The 25958-nt window shown below is 41.1% G+C and overlaps 1 protein-coding gene and 1 pseudogene across 1 annotated transcript in view; one reads left to right on the forward strand and one right to left on the reverse strand.

Moving 5' to 3' along the window:
• Positions 1-18953, forward strand: part of CD53 (CD53 molecule) — a 31378-nt gene extending 12425 nt beyond the window's left edge. Inside the window, exons 2-8 of the mRNA XM_067727218.1 lie at positions 4430-4509; positions 5402-5590; positions 7667-7741; positions 8313-8408; positions 16041-16121; positions 17151-17234; positions 18095-18953. Of these exons, the coding sequence (XP_067583319.1) occupies positions 4447-4509; positions 5402-5590; positions 7667-7741; positions 8313-8408; positions 16041-16121; positions 17151-17234; positions 18095-18166 (660 nt within the window). The 5' untranslated portion in view covers positions 4430-4446 and the 3' untranslated portion in view covers positions 18167-18953. The remainder of the gene's footprint in view (positions 1-4429; positions 4510-5401; positions 5591-7666; positions 7742-8312; positions 8409-16040; positions 16122-17150; positions 17235-18094) is intronic.
• Positions 18954-21876: 2923 nt separating this feature from the next.
• LOC137211145 (polyadenylate-binding protein 2 pseudogene) lies at positions 21877-23178 on the reverse strand (annotated as a pseudogene).
• Between the last annotated feature and the right edge of the window lie 2780 nt (positions 23179-25958).

A 25958-nucleotide genomic window follows, 5' to 3' on the forward strand; every position in this document is an offset into this window, starting at 1 on the left:
AAAAATGGTACAGATGAACCAGTTTTCAGGGCAGAAATTGAGACACAGATATAGAGAACAAACAGATGGACACCAAGGGGGAAAGCCACGGGTGGGTGGGTGTGGTGGTGTGATGAATTGGGTGATTGGGATTGACATGTATACACTGATGTGTATAAAATTGATCACTAATAAGAACCTGCTGTATAAAAAGATAAAATAAAATTCAAAAATTAAAAGAAGGATGCTAAGTTGTGACAGCAATAGGAAAAGAATACCAACCACATGCAGTAGCTACCTAAAAAAATAAAATAAAATAACCGTCACTACAGTCAAAGTAACAAACATATTCATCACTCACAAAATATTATTCATGGTCTTTTGTGATCTCTTCTTCCTGTCCTTCCCTGCTCCCCCTCTATTTACCCCATGCCATACTCCTCTACCCCAGTCTCCAGGCAATCATCCATCTGCTTTCTGTTCCTATAGTTTTCATTTTCTAAAATGTTATATAACTGTAATCACACATTAGGTACTTCTGTTTTGTCTCGCTTCTTTCACTCACCTTAATCATTTGGAGATTCATCTATGCTCTAGAGTGTACCAACAGTTCATTCCTTTTTATTGCTGAGTAGTATACCATTATATAGTTATACCACTGTTTATTTATCCATTCACCTGTTATTAGAGCTCTAGGTTCTAAATTAGCTTCCTGGACCTAATTCCAACATATGTGTGTGAGGCGGCTTCCCCATACTAACAAGCAATTCTTGGAGACAAGCAGAGTGTCCAAGAATTCAACTCAATTCTGACACTGTCTACCCAGAGATAGAATCATATTCCATGAGTAAAGGGCTCAGTCCCACAAGACTTCCTTCCATTTAAGATACCAGTCCCAAGCCCAGGTTGTAACCTGTGCTTCTGACCTCCTTCCTATAAGTCAGAGGTTCCCATAACTTCTTTTTGGAATCTGGATAGAAGCCCTTTATCTCATATGTGATTTGGAAATATTTTCTCCTCATCTGTGGCTTGTCTTTTCTTTCTCTTAACAGTATCTTTTGAAGAGCAGAATTTCTTTAAAATTTTAAAGAAATCTAATTTATCAGTTCTTTTATGGATTATGCTTTTAGTGCCTTATCGGAGAATTCTTTGCCTATCGAGGTTGCAAATATTTTCTCCTATATTTTCTTCTGTAGTATTATAGTTGTAGGTTTTATATTTAGGTCTATGACCTATTTTTTACTTAATTTTTGAGATATATGTATCCAAATTCATTTTCTTGCATATTTGCAATATCCAATTTTTCCAGTATCATGTTGAAAAAAATATCCTTTCTCTGTTGTATTAACTTTTTATCTTTGTTGCAAGTCAATTGTTCATATATGTCTAGTTCTCTATTCTGTTCCATTAATCTATTTGTTTATTTTCATGCCAATACTGTGCCTTCTTTATTGTTGTAACTTCATAGAAAGTAGCAAAATCAGGTAGTGCTTGTCCTCCACCTTTGTTCTTTATCAAATTTGTTTTTGCTATTCTAAGACCTTTGCATTCCCAAGTGAATTTTAGAATCAATATTCAAATGTCTACAAAGAAGTCTGCTGTGACAGTGATTGCAATTACAATGAATCTATCGATAAATTTGGGAAGAATTGACATTTTAACAGCATTGTCTCTTAGCCCATGTACATGGTATATCTCTCCATTTATTTATATCTTTTTCAATTTCTCTCAGCAATGTTTTTTTGTTATTTATGTTTGTTTTTTAGTTTTCAGTGTGTAGGTGTTTCACATCTTTTGTAAGATTAATTCTTAAATATTTCATAGTTTGATGCTATTGTAAATATATTTTTTAAAAATTGAGTTCTGAATATTTGTTGCTAATACACAGAAGAACTATGGATTTTCTTTCTTTATTTAAGTATAGTTGATTTATAATATTGTGTTATTTCAGGTGTACAGCATAGTGATTCAGTATTTTTGCAGATTATACTCATTATAGGTTATTACAAGATGATGCATATAATTCCCTGTGCTATGCAGTATATCCTTGCTGCTTATGTATTTTATATATAGTAATTTGTATCTGTTATCCCATACTTTTAATTTGTTCCTCCATCTTCCCTCTCCCATTTGGTAAACACAAGTTTATTTTCTATATCTATGAATCTGTTTCTGTTCTGCATATTCATTTATTTTTATTATATTTTAGATTCCACATGTTAGTGATATCATACAGTATTTGACTTTCTCTGACTTATTTAACTATGCACAATATTCGCTAGGTCCATCCACATTGTTGCAAATGGCAGTATTTCATTCTTTTTTATGGCTAATATATATATTTATATATGTATTTCTTTATTCAATTCAATATCTTCTTTATTCAATTGTCTGTTGATAGGCACTTGGGTTGCTTCCATGTCTTGGCTATTTTCAATAGCCAATAGGCTATGAATTTTAGGGTGCAATTATCTTTTTGGATTAGAGTTTTTGGTTTTTCTCAGTATATAACCATGAGTAGAACTGCTAGATAATATGGTAGTTCTATTTTTAGTTTTTTGAGGAACCTTCATAGTTCCTTAGTGGTTGCACCAATTTACATTCCCACCAACAGTGTACAAGGATTCCTTTTTCTCCACATCCTTACTAACATTTGTTATTTGTAGACTTTTTGATGACAGCCATTCTGACAGATGTGAGGTGATACCTCACTGTGGTTTTGATTTGCATTTCTCTAATAATTAATGATGCTGAGTATCTTTTCATGTGCCTGTTAGCCATCTATCTGCATGTCTTCTTTGGAAAAATGTTTGTTCAAGTCTTCTGCCTGTTTTTGATTGGATTATCTGGTTTTTTGATATTGAGTTGTATGAGCTGTTTATATATTTTGGATACTAACCCCTTGTTGGTTGCATAATTTGCAAATATTTTCTCCCATCCCATAGGTTGTTTTTTTATTTTGTTGATGGTTTCCTTTGCTGTGCAAAAACTTTAATTAGGTCTCATTTGTTTATCTTTGCTTTTATTTCTTTTGCCTTAGGAGACTGATGCAAGAAAATATTGCTATGATTTATGTTGAGAGTGTTCAGCCTATGTTCTCCTCTAGGAGTTTTATAGTTTCTGGTCTTACATTTAGGTATTTAAACCATTTTGCATTTATTTTTGTATATGGTGTGAGAGAATGTTCTAACCTCTCTGTTTTACATGTGGCTGTCCAGTTTTCCCAGCACAACTTTTTGAAGAGACTGTCTTTTCTCCATTGTGTATTCTTGCCTCTTTTGCCATAGATTAATTGATCATAGGTGCATAGATTTATTTCTGGGCTCTCTATTCAGTTCCATTGATCTATGTATCTGTTTTGGGGCTGATACCATGTTGTTTTGATTACTGTAACTTTGTATTGATCTGGATAAAACCTTATAAAAAAGCCCGCAAGAACTTTTTGGCCAACACAATAGTACATCAGGCTTATTTATAGCCTGAATGAACTATCACTTAAGACCATCTGGTTTCTGGGTATCTTGACACTGCAATGAGGGTATGATGGATTATAAAAGCAATCTATGCACTAGAAAAAGCATAGTTCTAATGGGAGAAAAAACAAAAATTGACTTTATTGCTTTGTATATCAGTCTTATGTGCAGTTTTAAAATATGAGTCACTATACAGAAACTCATTACTTCTGAGAGAAAATTCAAAACTGTGTATCTGGATCTCTAGAATTGAGGACCAGACTGTGGATACTGATGTCCTCACTGAAAAACAAAATTATATTTTTAAAAATTTCAAGCTCTCATTGTAATCTCTTTTTGTTTCTTCACTGGATATTTGTTGCTCAATATTATCTCTGCTGTAAGGTTGACATTTTCTGGAGGATTGCTATTGCTTAGTCATGTTTATATCTCCCACAGCACCTAGAACAGAAAACACCATATATGTTTCTTCAGTAGAAGGATGAATGAGGCATAGATATGTTTCCCACATTTTCATGTGGAGAAGTTCATAGACCAAATGTAGAGTGTATATGCAACTCAGGGTATATAAGAAACTGGTAGATCAAGTCACTGACCTTCTCCACAGCTGATTGACCAGCCTATCCCTGATCCCAGGGCTTCCTTCAGTCCCTGAGCACTGACATGGTATGTGTCACTGACTCAGCCTCCTCTAAGAATGGTTCTATTACTTACTTCTAGAGTGCTTAATTCAATGTTAAGCATCTTTAGCTTGCTGAATTGAAACAAATGTGGTGTCCAAGATGAACCAATTGGTTCCTCAGTTCAGAGACTAAAAGAGCAAGAAGTTTGGGGAAACTTTCCAGAAAAGATTCACAGCTCAAACCCAAGGTGATGCTGGAGATCCTTGAACCCTGGACATATGTGTCCTCTGATCTCTGGTGCCACTTTGCAGAGCCAGGTCACTTATGTCCTCTTTTCTTCCTTCTACATTTTAGGGCAAGAATATCTCAGCATGGGCATAAGTAGCTTGAAATTGCTGAAGTATGTCCTGTTTTTCTTCAATTTGATCTTCTGGGTAAGTCTGTCTCTTCTGAGCATGGTTGAACTCACCTCTTCCTAGCTACACTCTACTTCTCTCTCCTCTCCTGAAGAGCCTGGTGTGGAGTAGAACCCACACATGCCCAGGTCAGGTGCAGTATACACAGCCTAAGAAGAAGGGGATGATAATTTTCTCCCCTCTTTCCATCCTGCCATAATATAAGCCTGCAAAATTGAAAGATACCAGTGCAGTAGAGGATACTGTTTCTCTGGGAGCTTTAGGCTATTACTGCTCACTGCTGACATCTATGGGTCAGAAACCTAAGACTCTACATTCCCTGTATTTAATGGCTCTTTTCTTCTTGCTCCCCCGATGCCCAAACCTAACCCCTTGGAAAGAATAGATGATTGAAAAGGAAGTCACCTTTTCTGGGGAGGTGTCACTATACCAGATTAAGCAATTGAATTTCAGACATAGGATAGGTTGGTACTCATGTTTCTATGAGAAGATTCTTAAAAGTTTGGCTTCTCTAGTTTTCTGCCAAGAAAGATGAACTTCTCAACCAGGGTATTCCCTTTACATGGTTGTGGTTTCCAAAGGGAAGACCATATATAAGTAGTTGAGGGAACAAGGAGTAGGGATCTGAATCATGAAGATCTGGAAGCAAGAGTGGGAATCTGAAGCATGAAGATACTGTGTTACCCATAGGAATGAGCTTTCCCTGGTATCTGATATGGGTAGGATGAGGCATGAGTGGGACATCACAGGAGATGATAACTTTTTTTCTAAGGGCATGGGGAAATCTGGGTAAATAGTTTGTTGTGTAGAACCAATAGAAAAAGGTGATTCTAATCTCATGTAAGTGAGTATGAGGAGATATTCAAGGACCACATTTTATTTCAGAATGTTATGTGATTCTTCCTTTCAGCTCTGTGGCTGTTGCATTTTGGGCTTTGGGATCTACCTCCTGATCCATAACAAATTTGGAGTGCTCTTCCATAACCTCCCCTCTCTCACGCTGGGCAATGTGCTTGTCATCGTGGGTTCCATTATCATGGTGGTTGCCTTCCTGGGCTGCATGGGATCCATCAAGGAGAATAAGTGCCTGCTTATGTCGGTGAGTTACTCTCACAGTTGATGTGGTGCCCTAAGTGGGGCGACATGATGCCTTGGCTTAAGCCACAAGCAAGATATTTTCTGGCAACTCACCTATTAGTGCAGGGAAATCATAGGAACATAAAATTGGCACCTCAGGTCAGTCCACTCTGTCTAGACCAGTAGTATTTTGTTCTTGACTGCAGTCCTAGGGATAGATAAGAGAGGGCATTGCTATCCTCCTTGACATCCATTTTACACTGTTAATGACGAACTTATCATTATAATTTGCCTTCATAACTTTTATTTCTTCTTTCTTTTTCCTATAGATTTCATCATTTATTTTATTTTAAAAATTTTTATTGGAGTATAATTGATTAACAATGTTGTGTTGGTTTCCAGTGTACAGCAAAGTGAATCTGTTATACATAAATATATATCCACTCTTTTTTTGTTTTTAGATTCTTTTCCCATGTAGGCCATTACAGAGTATTGAGTAGAGTTCCCTGTGCTATACAGCAGGTTCTTATTAGTTATCTATTTTATATATAGTAGTGTTTCTATGTCAATCCCAATTTCCCAATTTATCTCCCCCCATTTCTTATTTATATCTGGTTGAAATCAACTGTCATCCATCTGCCTAAATCCTCCTCACATTAGTATATATTTCCAGGATCTGACTCAGAGTCACTAACTGATGGAAAATATAGTCTCTAGATTCTTCTGAGTGCTGTAACCCTCCTAAAATGGCAGAGGATGCTTACCTATCTGATATCTGCACTAGATACACCATAGTTTGAGTGACCCAAATGGGTGAAGGCCTAGGCTGCAGCTATTGAGGTCTAACATGAGAGATGCTAGAGCTTTTCACTTGCTCCCTGTCAGTTACCTATCCTAAGGAGCACCTTTAGACTTAGGTTTTTCCTGTAAGATCTATGGAGGAAGAGCTCTTCATTCCTCTGGTGTGCTCAGAACAGAGCTTGGTATAACAGTGCCACTCTATCCATAAATATGGGTTCCCAATCACCTTTCTTTTTCCTCAAGTTATGTGGTTAATCTTCTTTCCATTATGGGTCAACTGTTAAACTGGAGTCAAGAGATAGAATAAGAGGGCTCCCCTGGTGACACAGTGGTTAAGAATCCACCTGCCAATGCAGGCGACATGGCTTCGAGCCCTGCTCCAGGAAGGTCCCACATGTCGCAGAGCAACTAAGCCCATGTGCCACAACTACTGAGCCTGCACTGTAGAGCCCTGCGAACAACGACTACTGAAGCCCATGCGCCTAGAGCCCATGCTCTGCAACAAGAGAAGCCACTGCAATGAGAAGCCGGTGCACAGTAACGAAGACCCAACACAGCCAAAAATAAATAAATTAATTAAAAAAGAATAAAAAAGGGGGATAGAATAAGAAAGTCCTTGTTCTCAGATAGTTCCCAGACTAGTGGCAAAAGATGGAAGATTATAGACTTGGGAAAAAGGTTTTAAGTAGTCAAAATTTGTGTTGGGGTAAAAAATGAAGGAAAGTGAATAAGTGAAAATGTGTTTTCTGTTAATTGTGATTGGCATAAGCACCTAGAGTTGGAGATAAATATGAGTTAAGATCATAATTAGAGCGCCTTTTCTCCCCATCTGTACAGGGCTCCTCTCAACCTCTACCATTACCTTCCTCTACCTTAAAATAGCCCTTTGCTTGCAGAAAGGACCAGGCCCCAAATTCTAAAGACACATGGTTCAGTTTACTAGTTTTTGCTCAGTTGTTTCAATAGGCTGATGCTAAAACTTCTTCATTGAGTCAACAAATGGTATTGCCTATTCATTATGCACATGGAGCTCAGTGGGCACAATGGGTAGAAGCACAATGGGAAGAAGAGAACAAAGTTAGAAGACAGCTGATCTGCCCTCTAGAGTCTTGGAGTATAGTTGTAGGAAAAGAACAAATATTCCTCACAAAACAAGAGAAAGCTTATGAAGGCTCAAACAGTCAGGAACAGAACCTCCTGCACATGTGCAGAGACATGCCTGGATGCTCCCAGGATGGAGTAGAAGTGGGGGAGGAATGAGGATCAATGCTGTGAGCATCTCTTTTCTTTGCCCCAGTTCTTTGTCCTGCTGCTGATTATCCTCCTTGCTGAGGTGACCTTGGCCATCCTGCTCTTCGTGTATGAACAGAAGGTAAGTTATAGAGAATCAAACTCGTTGTATTGCTAAGAGTGGGTAGTGTGCAGTGGAGAAGAAATTGGCACAAAATAAATCCTATAATAGAGTTAGAATCAAAGTAGAAGGATGAAGGAAAGAAGGATTAATTGCAATTGGGGAGAGAAAAAAAATCATGAAGGAGATTGCATTTGAATGGTGTTTTGAAGGATGAATAGGAAGAACAGTAAAAAAGCAAGTTTATCTTCCTCTTATTTACCTATTTACTTTTCTCCATGTGTTTGGCAGTACAGAATATCTGTCTCAGTGCCTAAGAGAACTCATGCTTTGATTGTCCATTTTCCTCCTTTGTAAAACCAGAGTTCTGGAAGGACAAGAGACCACTGTGTACTTCTTCCTTCAATGCCATCTCATCCTCAGCATTTCTTCCTATATATAAGCTCCCTCCCCTCACTTCCTAGCTCTGAGGAGACCATTTGGAAGGGAGGAGCAGATGGAACTATTTTATTAGCCTACATTAGAAATTCCTTGTTCCTTGAACTCACTTGCTTTTTACAATGTCTTCTCTGCTGGAATGTGCCCCACCCAGCTGAATGACTATGTGGCTGAGGGTCTGACTGACAGCATCCAGAAATATTACTCAGACAACAGCACCAAGGCGGCATGGGACTCCATCCAGTCATTTGTGAGTACAAGTGGAATCCTCCTCGGCTCAGCCCAGACATAATTTTCCAACCTCAGTCCCTGGGGACTAGACAGGTCTTCCTTTCATGAAAGTTTCAGAATCTAAGGTCCACAGCTCCTAGGTTAAGAATAATGCTTGGCTATCACAAACAGGAGAGCACAGGAATCAGCTTGATTGGTACAAAGTTGTCTACATTCTCTTTTACACTTCATCCACTCAGGCTCATTTTTTAAGCCCTACTAAGATGTACGAAAGACCCAAACATGTTATACTGGATTCGTTTATGTATTTTCCAAAATTTTTCTGAAAACAGAAATTGGTTAATGCAAGAAATCTCTTTTGAAGTCCTGAGTAGCCCAAATCATTCTTGTTATCTAGCTCACCAGCACCCCATTCCTCATACCCTAACCCACCAACAAACATATATATTAACTTGGTATTCCTGCCTTGGTGTGTTGGGGTCAGGGGGCCAGCATGACACTGGCATAGCTTGTGTCTCAGACAATACCATTATGACCACATGGAGCCGCCTGTGGCCCTGCTATGCCTGCTTAGTGTGGAGTAAAAGAAATAACACAGGGCTTCCCTGGTGGCGCAGTGGTTGAGAGTCCGCCTGCCGATGCAGCGGACACGGGTTCGTGCCCCGGTCCGGAAAGATCCCACATGCCACAGAGCGGCTGGGCCCGTGAGCCATGGCCACTGAGCCTGCGCGTCCGGAGTCTGTGCTCTGCAACGGGAGAGGCCACAACAGTGAGAGGCCCGCGTACTGCAAAAAAAAAAAAAAAAAAAGAAAGAAATAGCACAGAAATTAAAACCCAGAGACCAGGATTGGGTAGTCTTGGAAAAGTCACTTAACCTTTCTGGATCCCCAATTCTTTCTTTTTTTTTTTTTAAACTCCTGTTTAGAAGCCTTCTTATTATAGAATTTCTAGACTTATACAAAAGAAAAGAGAATAATAGAAAAATGTATCTCTGGGTACATATCACCCAGCTTCAATAGTCAACATTTTGCCAATGTTGTTTTAGCTAACCCTCTATACTTTTTTTGCTAGTATTTATTAAAGCAAATAATAGATATTATATCATTTAAAATTAAATATAAAGATAATAACTTCCTTTTTAACAAACTATTTATTTATTTATTTATTTTGCGGTACGTGGGCCTCCCACCGCTGCGGCCTCTCCCGCTGCGAAGCACAGGCTCCGGACGCGCAGACTCAGCGGCCATGGCTCACGGGCCCAGCCGCTCCGCGGCATGTGGGATATTCCCGGACTGGGACACGAACCTGCGTCCCCTGCATCGGCAGGCGGACTCTCAACCACCGATCCACCAGGGACGCCCCAAACAGTTTATATTTTTAGAGCAGTCTTAGGTTTACAACAGAACTGAGAGGGAGGTACAGAGATTTCTCATATACTCCCACAAATGCATAACCTCCCCCATTATCAACATCACTCACCAGAATGGTACATTTTTTTAGATGAAGGATGAGCCTACATCGACACATAATTATCATCCAAAGTCCATAGTTAACATTAGGGTTCACTCTTGGTGTTGCACATTCTATGCATTTGAACAAACTTATAATGACATATGTGCATCATTATAATATCATACAGAGTAGTTTCCCTGCCCTAAGAATCCTCTGTGCTCTGCCTATTTATACCTCCTCCTACCCTCATCCTTGGCAACCACTGATCTTTTTATTGTCTCCATAGTTTTGCCTTTTCCAGAATGTCGTATAGTTGAATTCATACTGTATATAATCATTTCAAGCTGGCTTCTTCCACTTACTAATATACTTTTAAGATCCCTCCATGTCTTTTCATGGCTTGATAGCTCATTTAGTTTTAATGTTAATATTCCATTTTCTGGATATACCACAGTTTACTTATTTATTCACCTATTGAAGGACATCTTGGTTGCTTCCAAGTTTTGGCAATTATGAATAAAGCTGCTATAATCATCCATGAGCAGTTTTTTTCCTGTGGACATAACTTTTCAACTCCTTTGGATAAATACTGAGGAACATGATTGCTGGTTCATTTGGTGAAAGTATGTATAATTTGTAAAAAGCCTCCAAATGGTCTTCCAAAGCATCTGTACCATTTCTCATTCCCACCAGCAATGTATGGGTGTTCCTGTTGATCCACATCTCATGAGTATTTAGTGTCAGTGTTCCAGATTTTGACCACCTTCACAGGTGTGTACTGCTAGCTCATTGTTTTAATTTTCATTTCCTTGATGACGTATAATGCGGATTTTCATATGTTTATTTGCCATCTGTATATCTTCTGTGGTGAGGTGTCTGTTAAGGTCATTGGTTCATTTTTTAATCAGGTTGGTTGTTTTCTTATTGTTGAGTTTTAAGAGGTTTTTTTTTTTTTTAAATATTTAGGCAAAAATTCTTTATCAGATGTGTCTTTTGCAAATATTTTCTCCCAGTCTGGCTTGTCTTCTAATTCTCCTGATATTGTCTTTTGCGGAATATAAGTTTTTAATTTTAACTGAGTCCAGCTTATCAATTATTTCTTTCATGGGTCATAACTTTGGTGTTTCTTCTAAAAATATATCTTCATAATCAAGGTCATGTAGGTTTTCTCCTGTATTATCTTCTAGGATTTTTATAGTTTTGTGTTTTACTTTTAGGTCTATGATCTATTTGGAGTTAATTTTTGTGAAGGGTGTAAGGTCTCAGTCTAGATATTTTCTTTCTTTCTTTCTTTCTTTTTTTTTTTTTTGCATGTGAATATCCAGTTGTTCCAGCACCATTTGTTAAACAGACTATCTTTTTTCCATTGTATTGCCTTTGCTCCTTTGTCAAAGATCAGTTGACTATATTTTTGCAGGCCTGTTTCTGGGCTCTCTAAATCTATTTGTCTATTCTTTCACCAATACCGTACTGTCTTGATTACTGTAGCTTTATAGTAAGCCTTGAAGCTGGGTAGCATCAGTCCCCCAACTTTGTTCTTTTTCTTCAATATTGTATTAACTATTCTCAGTCTTTTGCCTCTCTATATGAACTTTAGAATCAGTTGGTTCATATTCATAAAATAACTGGCTGGGATTTTGATTGGGGTAGCACTGAATCTATAGATCAAGTTGGGAAGAACTGATACCTTAACATTGAGTCTTCCTATCCACGAACATGGCATATCTCCCCATTTACTTGGTTCTTCTTTGATTTTGTTCATCAGAGTTTTATGAGTTTTTTCCTCATACAGATCTTGTACATATTTTGTTAGATTTATATTGAATACCTAAGTATTTCGTTTTGGGGGATGCTAGTGTAAATGGTATTGTGTTTTTAATTTCAAATTCCACTTATTTATTGTTGTAATATAGGAAAGAAATTGACTTTTGTATATTAACTTTATATTCTGCAACCTTGTTATAATTGCTTGTTAGTCCCAGGATTTTTTTATGTCAATTCTTTCAGATTCTCTTCATAGATGATCATATCACCTGTGAACAAAAACAGTTTTATGTCTTCCTTCCCACTCTGTATACTCTTTCTTTCTTTCTTTTTTATATTTTTGTGTTCCTCTCTAAAGTTTTCACTGTGTACATCTCTTATTTTCCCTAATTCAGTTAACATTTTTATTACCAATATTTTGAATTCTTTATCTGTAAATTATTTCTATTGCATTATTTATTTATTCAGAGGTTTTCTTTTGCTCTTTCAATTGAGAGCAGGTCCTCTGCCTTTTCATTTTGCTTAACTTTCTCTGCCTCTATGAATTTAGGTGAAAGAGTTACCTATTGCAGTCTTGAAGGGGTGTTGTTATGTGGGAGTGTCCCTGTATAGACTATGCATGCCCAAAGCCTTTGGTGGGAGACCTGGATTTGATGTGGATGCAAGTCACATCTTTCCTTAGTGTGTGCTGACAGCTATCACCTTGGTGGCGAGTGGGGCTAGAGATGGAAGGGCTAGATCTAGAGCCAGATGTAAGGTGGAACTTCCCCTCTGCTCAGTGATCATCACTGCCCTATCAGTGGCAGGGTCTAATCCAGTTGCTGGAGCCAAAGCCCTGAGAGTCAGACCTGAACTGGCTCTGTTCCCTTTAAGTGTGTGTTTTCCCCTCTGCCTGCACTGGGGCCCTTGACCCAGAAAGAGGAAGTGCTGAAGCAAATGGGACCCCTGTGGGCTCTTGGCTCATGTCAGCTGAAGACAGGCCTCTGAGCTGTCTTTGATGTGCTGCTTCACAGACACCTGCAATTGTTTCCCTCATTCTGCTCAGAAGCAGCCTTGGGTGCAAATCCCCTTGTCCCTCACAGCCAATCACTGCCCCCAGCCTCTGCTTCCCCTGCCCTGTTGTGGAGCCACACCTCAGGGCAGGTGGGGTCCGCATGAACTCTCAGTGTATGGTGGGCGGGGGGAAGGTGGTGGAACAGCCTCCATCAGAGATCTAGGATGTTTCTGATGCACTGCTTGAGTAAACACCAACAATGGCAGCTGCTGCTCCACCCAGGCTCCGCCCCGATACTGGATCACCTCTGTGTCCCATGGTTTCCATCTTCTCCTTGGTCATGGCCACCCCAGATCAAGTGCTGCACTGTGACATGGAATGAATGGGGCCAGAGCATTTGCTTGGCTTGGGTTAGGACCTGTGAGCAGGTGGTTGCAAGAAATCTGGCAGCTGTTAAAGCAAACATCTCTCCACCCTGCCTTGGAGGCAAGCCAGCATGCATGCACTCCTCACGAGTGGAGTCCAGGCTTCCACAGCCCTCCTGTTGATCCAACCAGTACTCCAGTCAGACAAGGTACCTTTTCTCCCAAGCATAGGAACCCACGACTGGGGCTCCACATTTGGGGTTCTCACCACTCACTCCCCAGCATCGGTATCCCACCCATGCATTCTCCCTTTTACTCTGAGTTCCCTCCCAGGGGCACAGGTCCTGACCTAATCACTTTTTTCCCCTTCCTACCCAATTATATGTGTATTTTTTTACAGCCTTGGTTGTACAGGATTCCTTCAGCCAGTTTTTAGTTAGTTTTCAGTGAGTTTTTTTTTTTTTTTTTTTTGCGGTACGCATGCCTCTCACTGTTGTGGCCTCTCCCGTTGCGGAGCACAGGCTCCGGACGCGCAAGCTCAGCGGCCATTGCTCACGGACCAGCCGCTCTGTGGCATGTGGGATCTTCCCGGACCGGGGCACGAACCCATGTCCCCTGCATCAGCAGGTGAACTCTCAACCACTGCGCCACCAGGGAAGCCCTCAGTGAGAATTTTTCCACATGTAGATGTATTTTTGATGTGTTCATAGGGGGAGGTGAGCTTCACGTCCTCATACTCCACCATCTTGATCAATCTCTCCAGGCCACCTTTTAATTTTGATGATTTTCTCTATTGATTTCCTATTTTCAATTTCATTGATTTCTGCTTTAATTCTCATTTATTTTTCTTCTTACTTTGAACTTAATTTGCTCTTCTTTTTCTAGTTTTCTAAGATATACACTGAGATTATTGATTTTTTGATCTTTCTTCTTTTCTAATATTTTTATTCAGTGTATCAATTTCCCTCTAAGCATTGCTTTTGCTGCATCCCATATATTTTTATAAGTTGTGTTTTCACGTGTGTTTTCCTTTTTGTATACGTTTTCCAATATTTTTAAATTTCTCTTGAGATTTCTTCTCTGATCATGTGTTATTTAGAAGTGTGTTGTTTAATCTTCTTGTAAAATAAGGTCTATTTAATACACCTAAAATTTTACAATAATTCTTTAATATCATTAATAAATGTCTATAATCATTTATCTAAAAATATTATTTTTAATTGGTTTCTTCCAACCAAGATCCAAACAAGGTCCACATATTATATTTGGATAATACATTTCTAAATCTCTTTTAATTTATGATAGTATCTCTCTGTGTTCATGCTATTTACTTGTGGAAATAAATTAGGTTGTTTGTCCTATAGAATTCCCCAATTTCTGGATTTGGCTATTTGCTTCTCAAAGGATTTTAGCATCAGGGAGTCTCTGTCTCCCATACTTGTGAATCTAGAGGCTTGATAAAGTTTCCATTTGTGGTGAGACTAACATACATATTTCCTACAGCATCACGTAAGCAGGCACAGAATATCTGATTGTCCTACTTTTTGTGATCTTAAGACTTGTTGGTGAGTGTCGGAGGACAGAGGGAACAAAAACTGCCCAACAAACTGAGAAGGCATCTTGAGACCAAAAAGTGAGGCATGCAGCTCCATATAATCAATGGATCAGCTTATTATAGGGTAACTTACAGAGTGGGATTGGGAGTGGGCAGATGATTTGGAGGCATTTGCAGATGTATTCCACACTGCCAAGGGGCCATTGGGATGGTCTTATAGGTAACCTAGGGTATGGGGGTAGATACTTGGAAACAGGACGTGCATTCCTAAGTCAAGATTAACCATCTTACATTCTGTCACTTCAATATGTTCTTCTTCTTGTTGTATTTTCTTTGACATAACGTCCTAAGTTGCAGAACATGCCATCCAGACGGTCCTCTCTAGTGCCAGTGCCTCTTTAGTCTTCTCTAGTTCCCAGGTGAACTGTAATTTCTTTTCTGTGCTAATATTTAGAGTACATAACAAAGACCATGCAACAGTTGCAATAGCTTGCTCACTTTTTTTTTCACCCCACTTTTGCTTTGCTACCTCTTTGGTTAATATATCTAGTATGCCCTTTGGTGTTTTCAGGGTATCCCTCTACTCTTGCACCAGCCTGAAGTGTTCCATAAATATAGCCAGATCACCCCACATGGAAATGGCTGACCAGCCTGGAATTTCCCCCACAGACAACAAGTTTTCCCTGTTTGGCCCCTTCACCCATTCCTGCATTATTTTCAGTCTCCTGCCTGGCTTGCCAATTGTCCAAGGATGGAGGGAACAAAAAGTGCCCAGTGAACTGAGGAGGCATCTTGAGACCAAAAAACAAGGCAGGCAGCTCCATATAATCACTGGATCAGTTTATTATAGGGTAACTTACTCACAGGGTAGTATTAGGATCTGGAGGACAACGATCAGGAAGCATTCGCAGCTACACTCCACACTGCCAAGGAGCCGTTGGGACAATTTTATAGTTAACTTAGGGTATGGAGGTAGATGCTTGGAAACAGGACATTCATTCCTAAGTCAGAATGAATGGTAACTAGTCTTGTGGGCACTGGGAGTACATCAGCAAATGTTATCACCATTGTTTTGGGACTAACAGAGCATAGAGGCCACAATATCTATTAATTACAAAGCTCTTTATGACATAGAAGTGATTTATTGTACCCTGGGTAGGGTCAGCGGTAGGACAGGAGAAACTGTAAGGGCCCAAGATAGCATCAGCTATGCTAACAGCCATACAGTGGGTCTAGGTGTGGTCAGCCTGATCCCTCCATTATAAAGTCTCCTGTGTGCCTAATTTTTTATTTGTAAAATGTGAATAAATTAAATATGCCCTCTCTACTTCAAGAAGTTTTGTGTGAAGGGAATGGTATCACAGGTTTGAAAGTACTTAGTTCTAAGGAGCCATAGTAGTCAGGCCAATTCTGGATTTTCTGCTAGAGAGTCAGATCTGAAGGGCCTACCGTTTCTCCAAGGCCCATGGTTTTCTTTCTGTTATCTTACTAACCAACACTTGTTTGGGGTTTGGCTTTCAGCTGCAATGTTGTGGTGTAAATGGCACAAGTGATTGGATGGGCAGCCCACCAGCATCTTGTCCCTCAGACCCACAAGTTAAGGTAATTTATTTTCAGAAACTTTTCTGCTATTGGTCACTGTGGTTAAACTTTTAATTACCTTAGAAACTCCAGTCGTACAGGACCTAGTCCTCCCAGCCAGAAACAGGAAACCTTAAACAAAAGAGAGACCAGGGAAACAACTCATATAACTAGACAAATAAGAAAAACAAACAAGAAAAAAATAAGTTCATCTAGATTAGAGATGCCGTGAAGAATCTTGCTACTCTAAACTATTACATTAGAGGGGAAAATTTATGTGATAGTGGCAGAAGACTATGTCTAGATTTTTCTTGAGCAAGAATTAGGTCTTCTTATGGTTGAAAGTGAAATTGTAAGGTTGAAGCAGAAAAGCTTCTCTCTACCTGTTTCCCTGCTCTCCTTCCTTGGAGATGGCAGCATCCAACCCTTTAGCAGAATGCATCATAAGTGAAGGAGTGAGGAGTTGGGGAAGAGAGAGTTGACAGAACTTCTGACTAGACCTAGAGAAGAAGCCCAAATCAACTTTCAAATAGACTAAGTCCCTAAGGTCCTCACTTGAGGTTGTTTGGAAATCTCTGGAATTTGGGAGGGTCTGTGAAGAAGGACTGGGACACCTACCAACCAGCAACTGCCCTGCAGCTTGGCAGGCCTATTATGTTTACTGGCTTTTGAAGCAGAAGCTGAAATGCAACCAGTCCTAGGATTGCATAGCCTATATTCCCATTTGCCAATCCCAAGACACTAATGAATATTCAAAAAACACAAAGACATATGTTGTTGACCTGCCTCTTAGGATCTAGTTTAACTCAGTGTGTAAAGATCTAAGACTTCTACTTTAGATGACACTGTAATGATAATAATACCAGAAAAGTCTCTAGTTTAATGTTTTCTATTTTATGCCCATTTCTTCATCCATATAAAAATAATAAAAATATAATGCCTGGCCTAAGTCTCTTGGCATAAGGCAAAATACAAACTATCTTCCCAAATAAACCTCCTGATAAAGTTGAGTAATATAGTAGCGTCATTTGTACTTGTAATTTTTTCTAGGGTTGCTATGTAAAAGCAAAACTGTGGTTTCACTCCAATTTCCTGTATATCGGAATCATCACTATCTGTGTATGTGTAATCCAGGTAAGAGCTTAACCAGAGGATTACTTTGAGGATTAAATGAGATGTCATGTAATTTTTAGAATGGTACCAGGTACAAAAATATGAGCTCCCCCAGTAAAGTAGAAAATGATGTTATTTCCAGTTTAAGGCATACAGAAAATATGCTGTAAGATCTATCTGGTCAATTTATCCCTAAGAGAAATGAGTGTTTCATTGTCAAATTAAAAGCCACCAAGCAGAACCTTACTTTGGTCCCTCACAGAGCTGGTCTGGAAAAGCCTGTGATGAATAAAGCATTCTGCTTGAAAAATTGGCCTTGTGTGCTAAGCAGGAGTTGGTGATGAAAACTGTAATCAATTTCCTCATTGCTTCTCTGCTTAGTTTGACAAGTCAGGGGTGAATGGGTGATAGTTTTTTTTTATTATTATTATTATGTGATATTTCTACCATTTTTATACCCAAGTTTCTTGAGTATATCACAGATTAGCTAAGATCTAATCAAGAAGCTCAGAGAGAAATGATTTTTCTCTACTTGAAAACCAAGGAGGCCTAAGGCAAGGGTAAAGATCACTCACTGCACAAAGTATTGACCTGTGCAGAGCTTGATTATACCAGCAGCAGGACTTCTGTGATTTATTAAGGAGACAAAAGATGTCCCAACACTTTATACTCTACTGTCTTGCCATCATTACCCCCACTTGTCTCCCCACTGCCATTCTAAAGCTAAAGGAGAAAACTCCTGAGAAAGAATTAGAAGTGAGAGTAGGAAGGGTAGTCTCAGTGTGATGGACAATTTCTTTTTCTCTGAGACTGATTCCAGGGACTGTGGGTGAGATGTTTCCACCTGTAAAGACCTCACACTTTCCCAACTGTTTCCTCAGGTATTGGGGATGTCCTTTGCACTGACGTTGAACTGCCAGATTGACAAAACCAGCCAGGTCCTAGGATTATGACCTGTGGCTGCCTTGTGCTGGAAAGACTTGTTTCATCACTGGAAATCTAAAACCACTTGTAACATGAAGCTCTAAATGACCAACTCCTGAACTGGTGTCTTTGTCCCCCTCCCACCTCTTCCCTGTTGAGTCCCTGTCTCATACAACCAGAGAAGAGGGTGTTGGTCAGGCACTTCCCATCTCAGATAGCAAGACAATCCTTTATCATTCATGGCAGCAGCCTTGTCACTCATTAATAACTGAACATTTGTCAGACATGAAAGTCCAAGAGAACCTGTGGTACTAATGGCTCAAGATCAAAAGATGGGTCTGCAGCTTGGGTTTCTGCATCTTCCCATTGTCAAACAAGTCTCTGGCCTCTAAATCATGCCCAGTCCACTCTCCAAAGTCAACCAAGAGATAAGCTTAAGGGAGCTCTGGGGCCAGGTTCATTGGATCATTGTCACAATCCTGTTTCCTTTTGACTGGGGGCCTTGGCTACAGGAATGACAGAGTACCCTTTCTCCAAAGGTTAGGTTTCATTTCAATTTCTTTATTAAAGGGTCTTATTGATTCATCTAAGTCTTTCCAAAATAAACTATCCAATGACTCACACCCTGATTTCAGCCAATCTCTTAGCCTTTGATTTACATAACTATGAAGGAATTCAGCAGGATAGGTATTTCTGGTGGTTTAGGTAATAACTACATTCAAAAGAGTTCTGGTGTTATTTCTCTTTCAGATAAGGTTTTGTTAATGTACTGTTTTAATTCTTCAATAAATAAAATAGCTTATGCTCTGTCAATCACTACATTCTCATTCCTTTGTCTCAAATATAATTTCCATGACTCAGCCTAATTGCCCTGCCAGCAAGTTAGGGATATTAGTTATCTATTGCTGCATAATGAATTACTCCAAAACTTGTCGCTGAGAACAATGAACATTTATTATCTGACAGTTTTTGTTGATCATGAATCTGGGAGCAGCTTTATTGGGTGATTATGGCTCGTGATCGCTCACATGACTACAATCAAGATGTCAGCTGCAGTCATCTCAAGTCTCAACTAGAAGAGGATACACTTCCAAGTTCTCATATGGCTCCTGATAGACATCAATTCTTTGCCACATGCACCTTTCCATAGCACTGCCTTATGACATGGAAGCTGATTCTCCCCATAGCAAGGTATTCAAGAGACAGCATGAAATACAGCACCCAAAACAAACCATACACTCCTTTTATAACCTAACTCAGAAGTGCCATCACATCAGTCCTGCTGTATACTATTCCTTAGAAGTAAGTTGAAAAGTTCACACTCAAGGGGAGGAAATTACACAAGTGTGTAGATACTATGGGGTGGAGATCACTGGGGGCTATCTTAGAGGTGGTCAACTACACCATGTTTCTTGGGTCAGGAGAAGCTAAATTTAATTGTCTATATGATAACCATACTTTGAAAGCAAAAGATCAGACCACATCTAATACAGAGTCAAATGTAGAGAAGTTAAAGAAAGGGGTGAGAGAATTGGTTTCTATTCTCAAAGATTTGTGTGGGATCTCCAACTTTCTTTTAGGAAAATTGGTCAAATTCATAGTAGTTTATAGGGAAATGTATATCTTTTGCACCTTCCTGAGGCAAAGGAGCAGAGGAGACATTCTCATGATTATCACAAGTATCAAACATGTCTCACATTCAACATGCACAAAATAAAACTTATTATATCTTCCAAGCCTGTTTCTCTTCTTTGTTCCCCCATATCAGTGAGTGATAAGACCACCTTCTGGTTGCCATAGCCAGAAACCTGGGCTTTGTCCTAACTCTAGCCTGCCCTTCACTCCCAACATCCAGTCAGTCATAAAGGTCTAAGGATTCAGCTACAAAATACCTAATTCATCCACTCTCCCCATTTCATTTCTTACCTATATTCCTTCAGTTGTCTACTATCTGTTCTCCTAGTACCCACTATTGACCCCATCTAAGCTATTCTCCATACAGTAGCCAAAATAATATTTCTAAAACATAAATATAATCAGGAGACTTTCGAACCCTGGGTCAAGATGGCAGAGTAGGAGAAAGTGGAGTTTGCATCTCCTCACAGGTACAGCAGGGGTACATCAGAACAGTTCTTGCCGAGCACCTTCTAGGCATTGATGGGGAACCTTGGACACCTGGGGGACAGGAGGGGTCCCTGTGCAGCTGGGTGGGACATGGGAGGGGAGGAGAGAGGGAAGGAGGGAGGGAAGAGTGATGGAGACGGGACAGGGCTGGCACCCCTAAGGGGAGGGGCTGGGGGAGAAGAGAGGTTTCAGCACTCAGGGGGACACACTAGTGGCAGGAGAATCAGCAGGGACAGGGGGGACCTTCAAGGGGCGGGGGGTCAGAGGGGTGCCCTGCAAAGGTCTGTGGGGGTAGGGACGGGGTGGGGCCTGTGTGTGTGGTCTGTGCCAGGCCCCTACACACCCCAGCCTGGGTTGTGTGTCCCCTGGTGGGGAGAAGGGCTGGGTGCTGGACAGTGGGGTTTGGAGGGTGGACCCAGGGAGGGGACCACTGTGGGAGGTGACCACTGTGGGAGGTGGGGAGATGACCTGGGGTGGCAGGGGGAAGTGTTCCACAGCCAGGAAGGTTGGTGGAGGAGGCCCAGGCCACCAGGAAAGTGGGACGCAATTGTTGAGTGATGCACAGAGGGCAAGGCCACCATTGCAACACCCTTCTCTGCCCACCAGCCTGGCCTCCTTGGGCAGTGGCAGGGGCACACACCTAAGCAGGCTCAACCACCCCTCAAACCAGGGTTTCCCCCCACCACTGAGGCCCCAGCAAGCCTGCTAGGGTGCTGGGCCTGAGCTTTAACCTCATGGAGGTCTCTTCAGGCCATATAGGTCCCATGCCTGAGCCCTGCCCCTGCTGAGGCCTCCTCTGGCTTCTCAGGTCCCAATGGACCCAAGTACAACACCCCCCAGGGCTTCTGGGGGCTGCTCGGGTCCTGGTGGACCTGAGGACTGTCCCCCACAAAGCCTACAAAGGCTGCGCAGGTCCTGGTGGCCCATGTGCCGCCCCTGACAAAGCCCCTCCTAGGGCTGTGAGGGTCCAGGCAGGTCGAGCACCACCATTTTCCAAAGCCTCCTCAAGCCATGATGGCCCCTGTGGACACACCCATGGAAACCTGCCCCCAAGCTGGCTTGCATGAGCACATGTGCTCTGGGTCAACTTCAGGAGCAGACACTGGTGAAAGAAACACACGCAGAAGTGGGGCTGACACAGAGGGTACAGATAACTACCTAAAGGTGTTGGAGGCCCTCCTGGGGAGGCACGGGTTGGATGTAGCTCACTGTGGGGGCAATGAAACTGATAGCAGAAGCACCAGGGAATTTTAATTTTTTAATTAAAAAAACTTTTTTTTCAAAACCAACTTTATTCATGACACATATTAAAAAAAACTCCCACCCCCTGGAAATGAGCTAAAAAAATAAACAAAATCTACCTCCCACCTCCATGTCCCCACTTCCTCCCATTCCCTCCAAACAAAAGGGGAAAAAAGGCAAAGGAAAATAAAACAAAACAAAAAAAACCCCAAAACCCCCCAAAACAAGGTAGTGCATTTCCCCAGGGGAAAGGGGAAATTACACTGGAGCCACTGGGAGTGGATAGGAGATCCTCTGGCTACAGAATCCTGCAAAGAAAGACAGACACTCAAAACAGAAAAAGAAACACAAAAGGAAACAAAATAGATCACCAGGCAATCTGGAGGGGCAGGGAGCCAGAAAAGAGGGGTGGGGTGGGTGGTAGACCTGGCAGGACAGGAACAGGCAGGAGGGGACTGTGAAAGCTAGGGAGAAGATGGAGGGAAGGTAACAAGCAGAACAGTTTGGTGTCCTTCCAGAGCCCTGGGTAAAAAAAAACCTCTTACCACCCATGCCCACCTACCCTTGAGCAGCCCGCAAGGGGGCAAAGGGGGACAGGGAAACAGGGGGAGCAGCTTGCGCGGTTGAGACGTGTCCATGGCGAATCCCCAGAGTGAATGAGCAGCCCCCTGCCCCACTCCCTGGGCCTTCCCTTACTCCCGAAAGCAGGTCCCTCCTCAGCAGTTAGAGTTACCCCCTTCCACAGTATATCTTTTTTTTTTTTTTTGCGGTACGCGGGCCTCTCACTGTTGTGGCCTCTCCCATTGTGGAGCACAGGCTCCGGATGTGCAGGCTCAGCGGCCATGGCTCATGGGCCCAGCCGCTCCACAGAATGTGGGATCCTCCTGGACCGGGGCACGAACCTGCGTCCCCTGCATCAGCAGGCAGGCTCTCAACCACTGCGCCACCAGGGAAGCCCCATCCTTTTTTTTTAATATTTTTTTTCTATCAAGGTCATCTTCTGCTTTTCTTTTTTTTCTTAATTCATTTTTTTCCTTCTTTTCTCTTTTTTTCCTCTCTCTCCTCCTAATACACACTTTTTTTTAGTAAGGGGAATACCATGATGTCGCTCTAGCCCGGCCCCTGTAGACATGACCCCAGGGCCTGTTGTTAAAACCACTGTAGAATCGAGAGCGGGAACTGTTGTAGTTGGTGGTCTGGGCACGGTATCAGGCTCGCGGGAAACTCCAGTCTGTTGTGCTGATGCCTGGTCTGTTGGTTTGTTTTGGGATCACCTTGATTTGTCTTCCTCTAAATAGGGCCAAGGAAGTCCTCACTGACTCTTTGTCTGAGAACTCTATATATGCAAACCCTTTGGGATGGCCACTAAATTTGTCACATAGTATAGTAACACAGTTGACTGAACCACAGCCATGAAAGTGTGCTTCCAGCTCTTCTGCTGTTGCACCATAGTCCACATTGCCAACATAGATGGAACAGGAATCGGCCTCCATCTTCTCCTCAGTGGACATGATCACTGAGCCAGCATTGCCTGCAGGTAGACTCATATTCATCTGCTTCTCTACCTTGTTCTGTAGCTCCTTTAGCTTCTCAGTTTCTTCCTCCATCTCCCTGACTTGAGCTTTGATCACTTCCAGCTCTGGGTCCTCAATGGCGCCATCCCTCAGGTCACCCTCGACCAGTCCTGGCTTCTCCTCCTCCTGGCTGCTGGGGGCTCCCGACCCGGGCCTAGGGCCTGGAGCTCCCAGGGGGGCACGGGGCCAGGATGGCTCCTTTTCGGGCTCGGGCTCTGGCTCAGGCTCCAGCAGCAGATCCTCAGGCTCCAATTCCTCAGACTTCAAGCCGTTCCCATAGTACCCTGTGCCCCCCGGGACCCCCTCCCTGGCCTCCCCACCAGCCCTGGGCACAAGATGGTGCCACCGCCCCAGCCCGGAGCCCCAACCGCCCACAGCCTCCACTGCTGCTGCCACCGCCACCACCACCACCATCACCCTAGAGTTAAAAAAATTTTTTTGGCTGTTGTGTTTTGTTGTTTCATTTTTATTTTTATTTTTCCTAATATATTTTTTATTTTTCTTATTTTATTTTTCATTCTTTGTTATTGTTCTGCTCTTTTTTGCTTGTTGTCTTTTTTTGTTTCTTTTTGCTGCACCTCATGGCTTGTGGGATCTTAGTTTCCAGGCTGGAAGTTGAGCCTGAGCGCCTGTGGTGGCAGCACTGAACTAACAGAGAACTTCAGACACCAGGGAACATTAATCTCTGTGAGCTCTCACAGAGATCCTCACCTTGGCACCAAGACCCAACTCCACCCAACTGCCTGCAAACTCCAGTGTTGGATGCCACAAGCCAAACAAGCAGCAAGACAGGAACATAACCCCACCCATCAACAAAAATGAGATGACAGAGAAATATGTTACAGATAGAGGAGCAAGGCAAAAGCCTGTAAGACCAAATAAATGAAGAGGAAATAGGCAATCTACCTAAAAAAAAATTCAGAGTAATGATAGTAAACATGATCCAAAATCTCAGATATAGAATGGAGGCATGGGTCTAGAAAATACAAGAAATGTTTAACAAGGACCTAGAAGAACTAAAGAACAAACAATCAGTGATGAACAACACAATAATTGAAATGAAAAATTCACTAGAGGGAATGAATAGCAGAATAATTGAGGGAGAAGGATGAATGAGTGAGCTGGAAGACAGAATGGTGGAAATAACTGTCTAGGAGCAGAAAAAAGAATGAAAAGAAATGAGGACAGTCACAGAGACTTCTGCAACAACATTAAATGCACCAATATTCGAATTATAGGGGTCCCAGAAGAAGAAGAAAGAGAGAAAAGACCTGAGAAAATACTTGAAGAGATTATAGCCGAAAACTTCCTTAACATAGGAAAGGAAATAGCCACCCAAGTCCAGGAAGGGCAGAGAATCCCACACAGGATAAATCCAGGGAGAAATATGTTGAGACACCTATTAATCAAACTAACAAAAATTAAATTCAAAGAAATATTAAAAGCAGCAAGGGAAAAGCAATAAATAACAGACAAGGGAAACCCCATAAGGTTATCAACTGATTTTTCAGCAGAAATTCTTCAGTCCAGAATAGAGTGGCAGGATATATTTAAAGTGATGAAAGGGAAGAACCTACAACCAAGATTACTCTACCCAGCAAGGATCTCATTCAGATTTGACAGAGAAATAAAAAGCTTTATAGACAAGCAAAAGCTAAGAGAATTCAGCACCACAAAACTAGCTATACAACAAATGCTAAAGGATCTTCTCTAAGTGGGACACACAAGAGAAGAAAAGGAATTACAAAAACAAACCCAAAACAATTAGGAAAATGGTACTAGGAACATACATATCAATAATTACCTTAAATGTGAATGGATTAAATGCCCCAACCAAAAGACACAGACTCCCTGAATGGATACAAACATAAGACCTGTATATATGCTGTGTACAAGAGTCCCACTTCAGACCTAAGGACACATACAGACTGAAAGTGAAGGGATGGAAAAAGATATTCCACACAAATAGAAATCAAAAGAAAGCTGGAGTAGCAATACTCATATCAGACAAAAGAGATTTTAAAATAAAGACTATTACAAGAGACAAAGAAGGACACTACATAATGATCAAGGGATCAATCCAAGAAGAAGATATGGCAATTTTAAATATATATGCTCCCAACATAGGAGCACCTCAATACATAAGGCAACTGCTAACAGCTATAAAAGAGGAGATTGACAGTAACACAATAATAGTGGGGGACTTTAACACCTCACTTACACCAATGGACAGATCATCTGAACAGAATATGAATAAGAAAACACAAGCTTTAAATGACACAATAGACCAGATAGATTTAATTGATATTTATAGGCCATTCCATCCAAAAACAGCAGATTACACTTTCTTCTCAAGTGCACACAGACCATTCTCCAGGATAGATCACACCTTGGGTCACAAATCCAGCCTCGGTAAATTTAAGAAAATTGAAATCTTATCAAGCATCTTTACTGACCACAATGCTATGAGATTAGAAATCAATTACAGGGGGGGAAAAAACGCTTAAAAAACACAAACACTTGGAGGCTAAACAATACATTACTAAATAACCAAGAGATCACTGAAGAAATCAAAGAGGAAACCAAAAAATACCTAGAGACAAATGACAAACAAAACACAACCATCCAAAACCTCTGGGATGCAGCAAAACCAGTCCTAAGAGGGAAGTCTATAGCAATACAATCCTACCTCAAGATATGAAAAAAATCTCAAATAAACAATCTAACCTTACACCTAAAGGAACTAGAGAAAGAAGAACAAACAAAACCCAAAGTTAGTAGAAGGAAAGAAATCATAAAAATTAGGGGAGAAATAAATGAAATAGAAACAAAGGAAGAAGTAGCAAAGATCAATGAAACTAAAAGCTGGTTCTTTGAGAAG

Source organism: Pseudorca crassidens, chromosome 2 (genome assembly GCF_039906515.1).
Source record: "Pseudorca crassidens isolate mPseCra1 chromosome 2, mPseCra1.hap1, whole genome shotgun sequence".
Lineage (NCBI taxonomy): Eukaryota > Metazoa > Chordata > Mammalia > Artiodactyla > Delphinidae > Pseudorca > Pseudorca crassidens.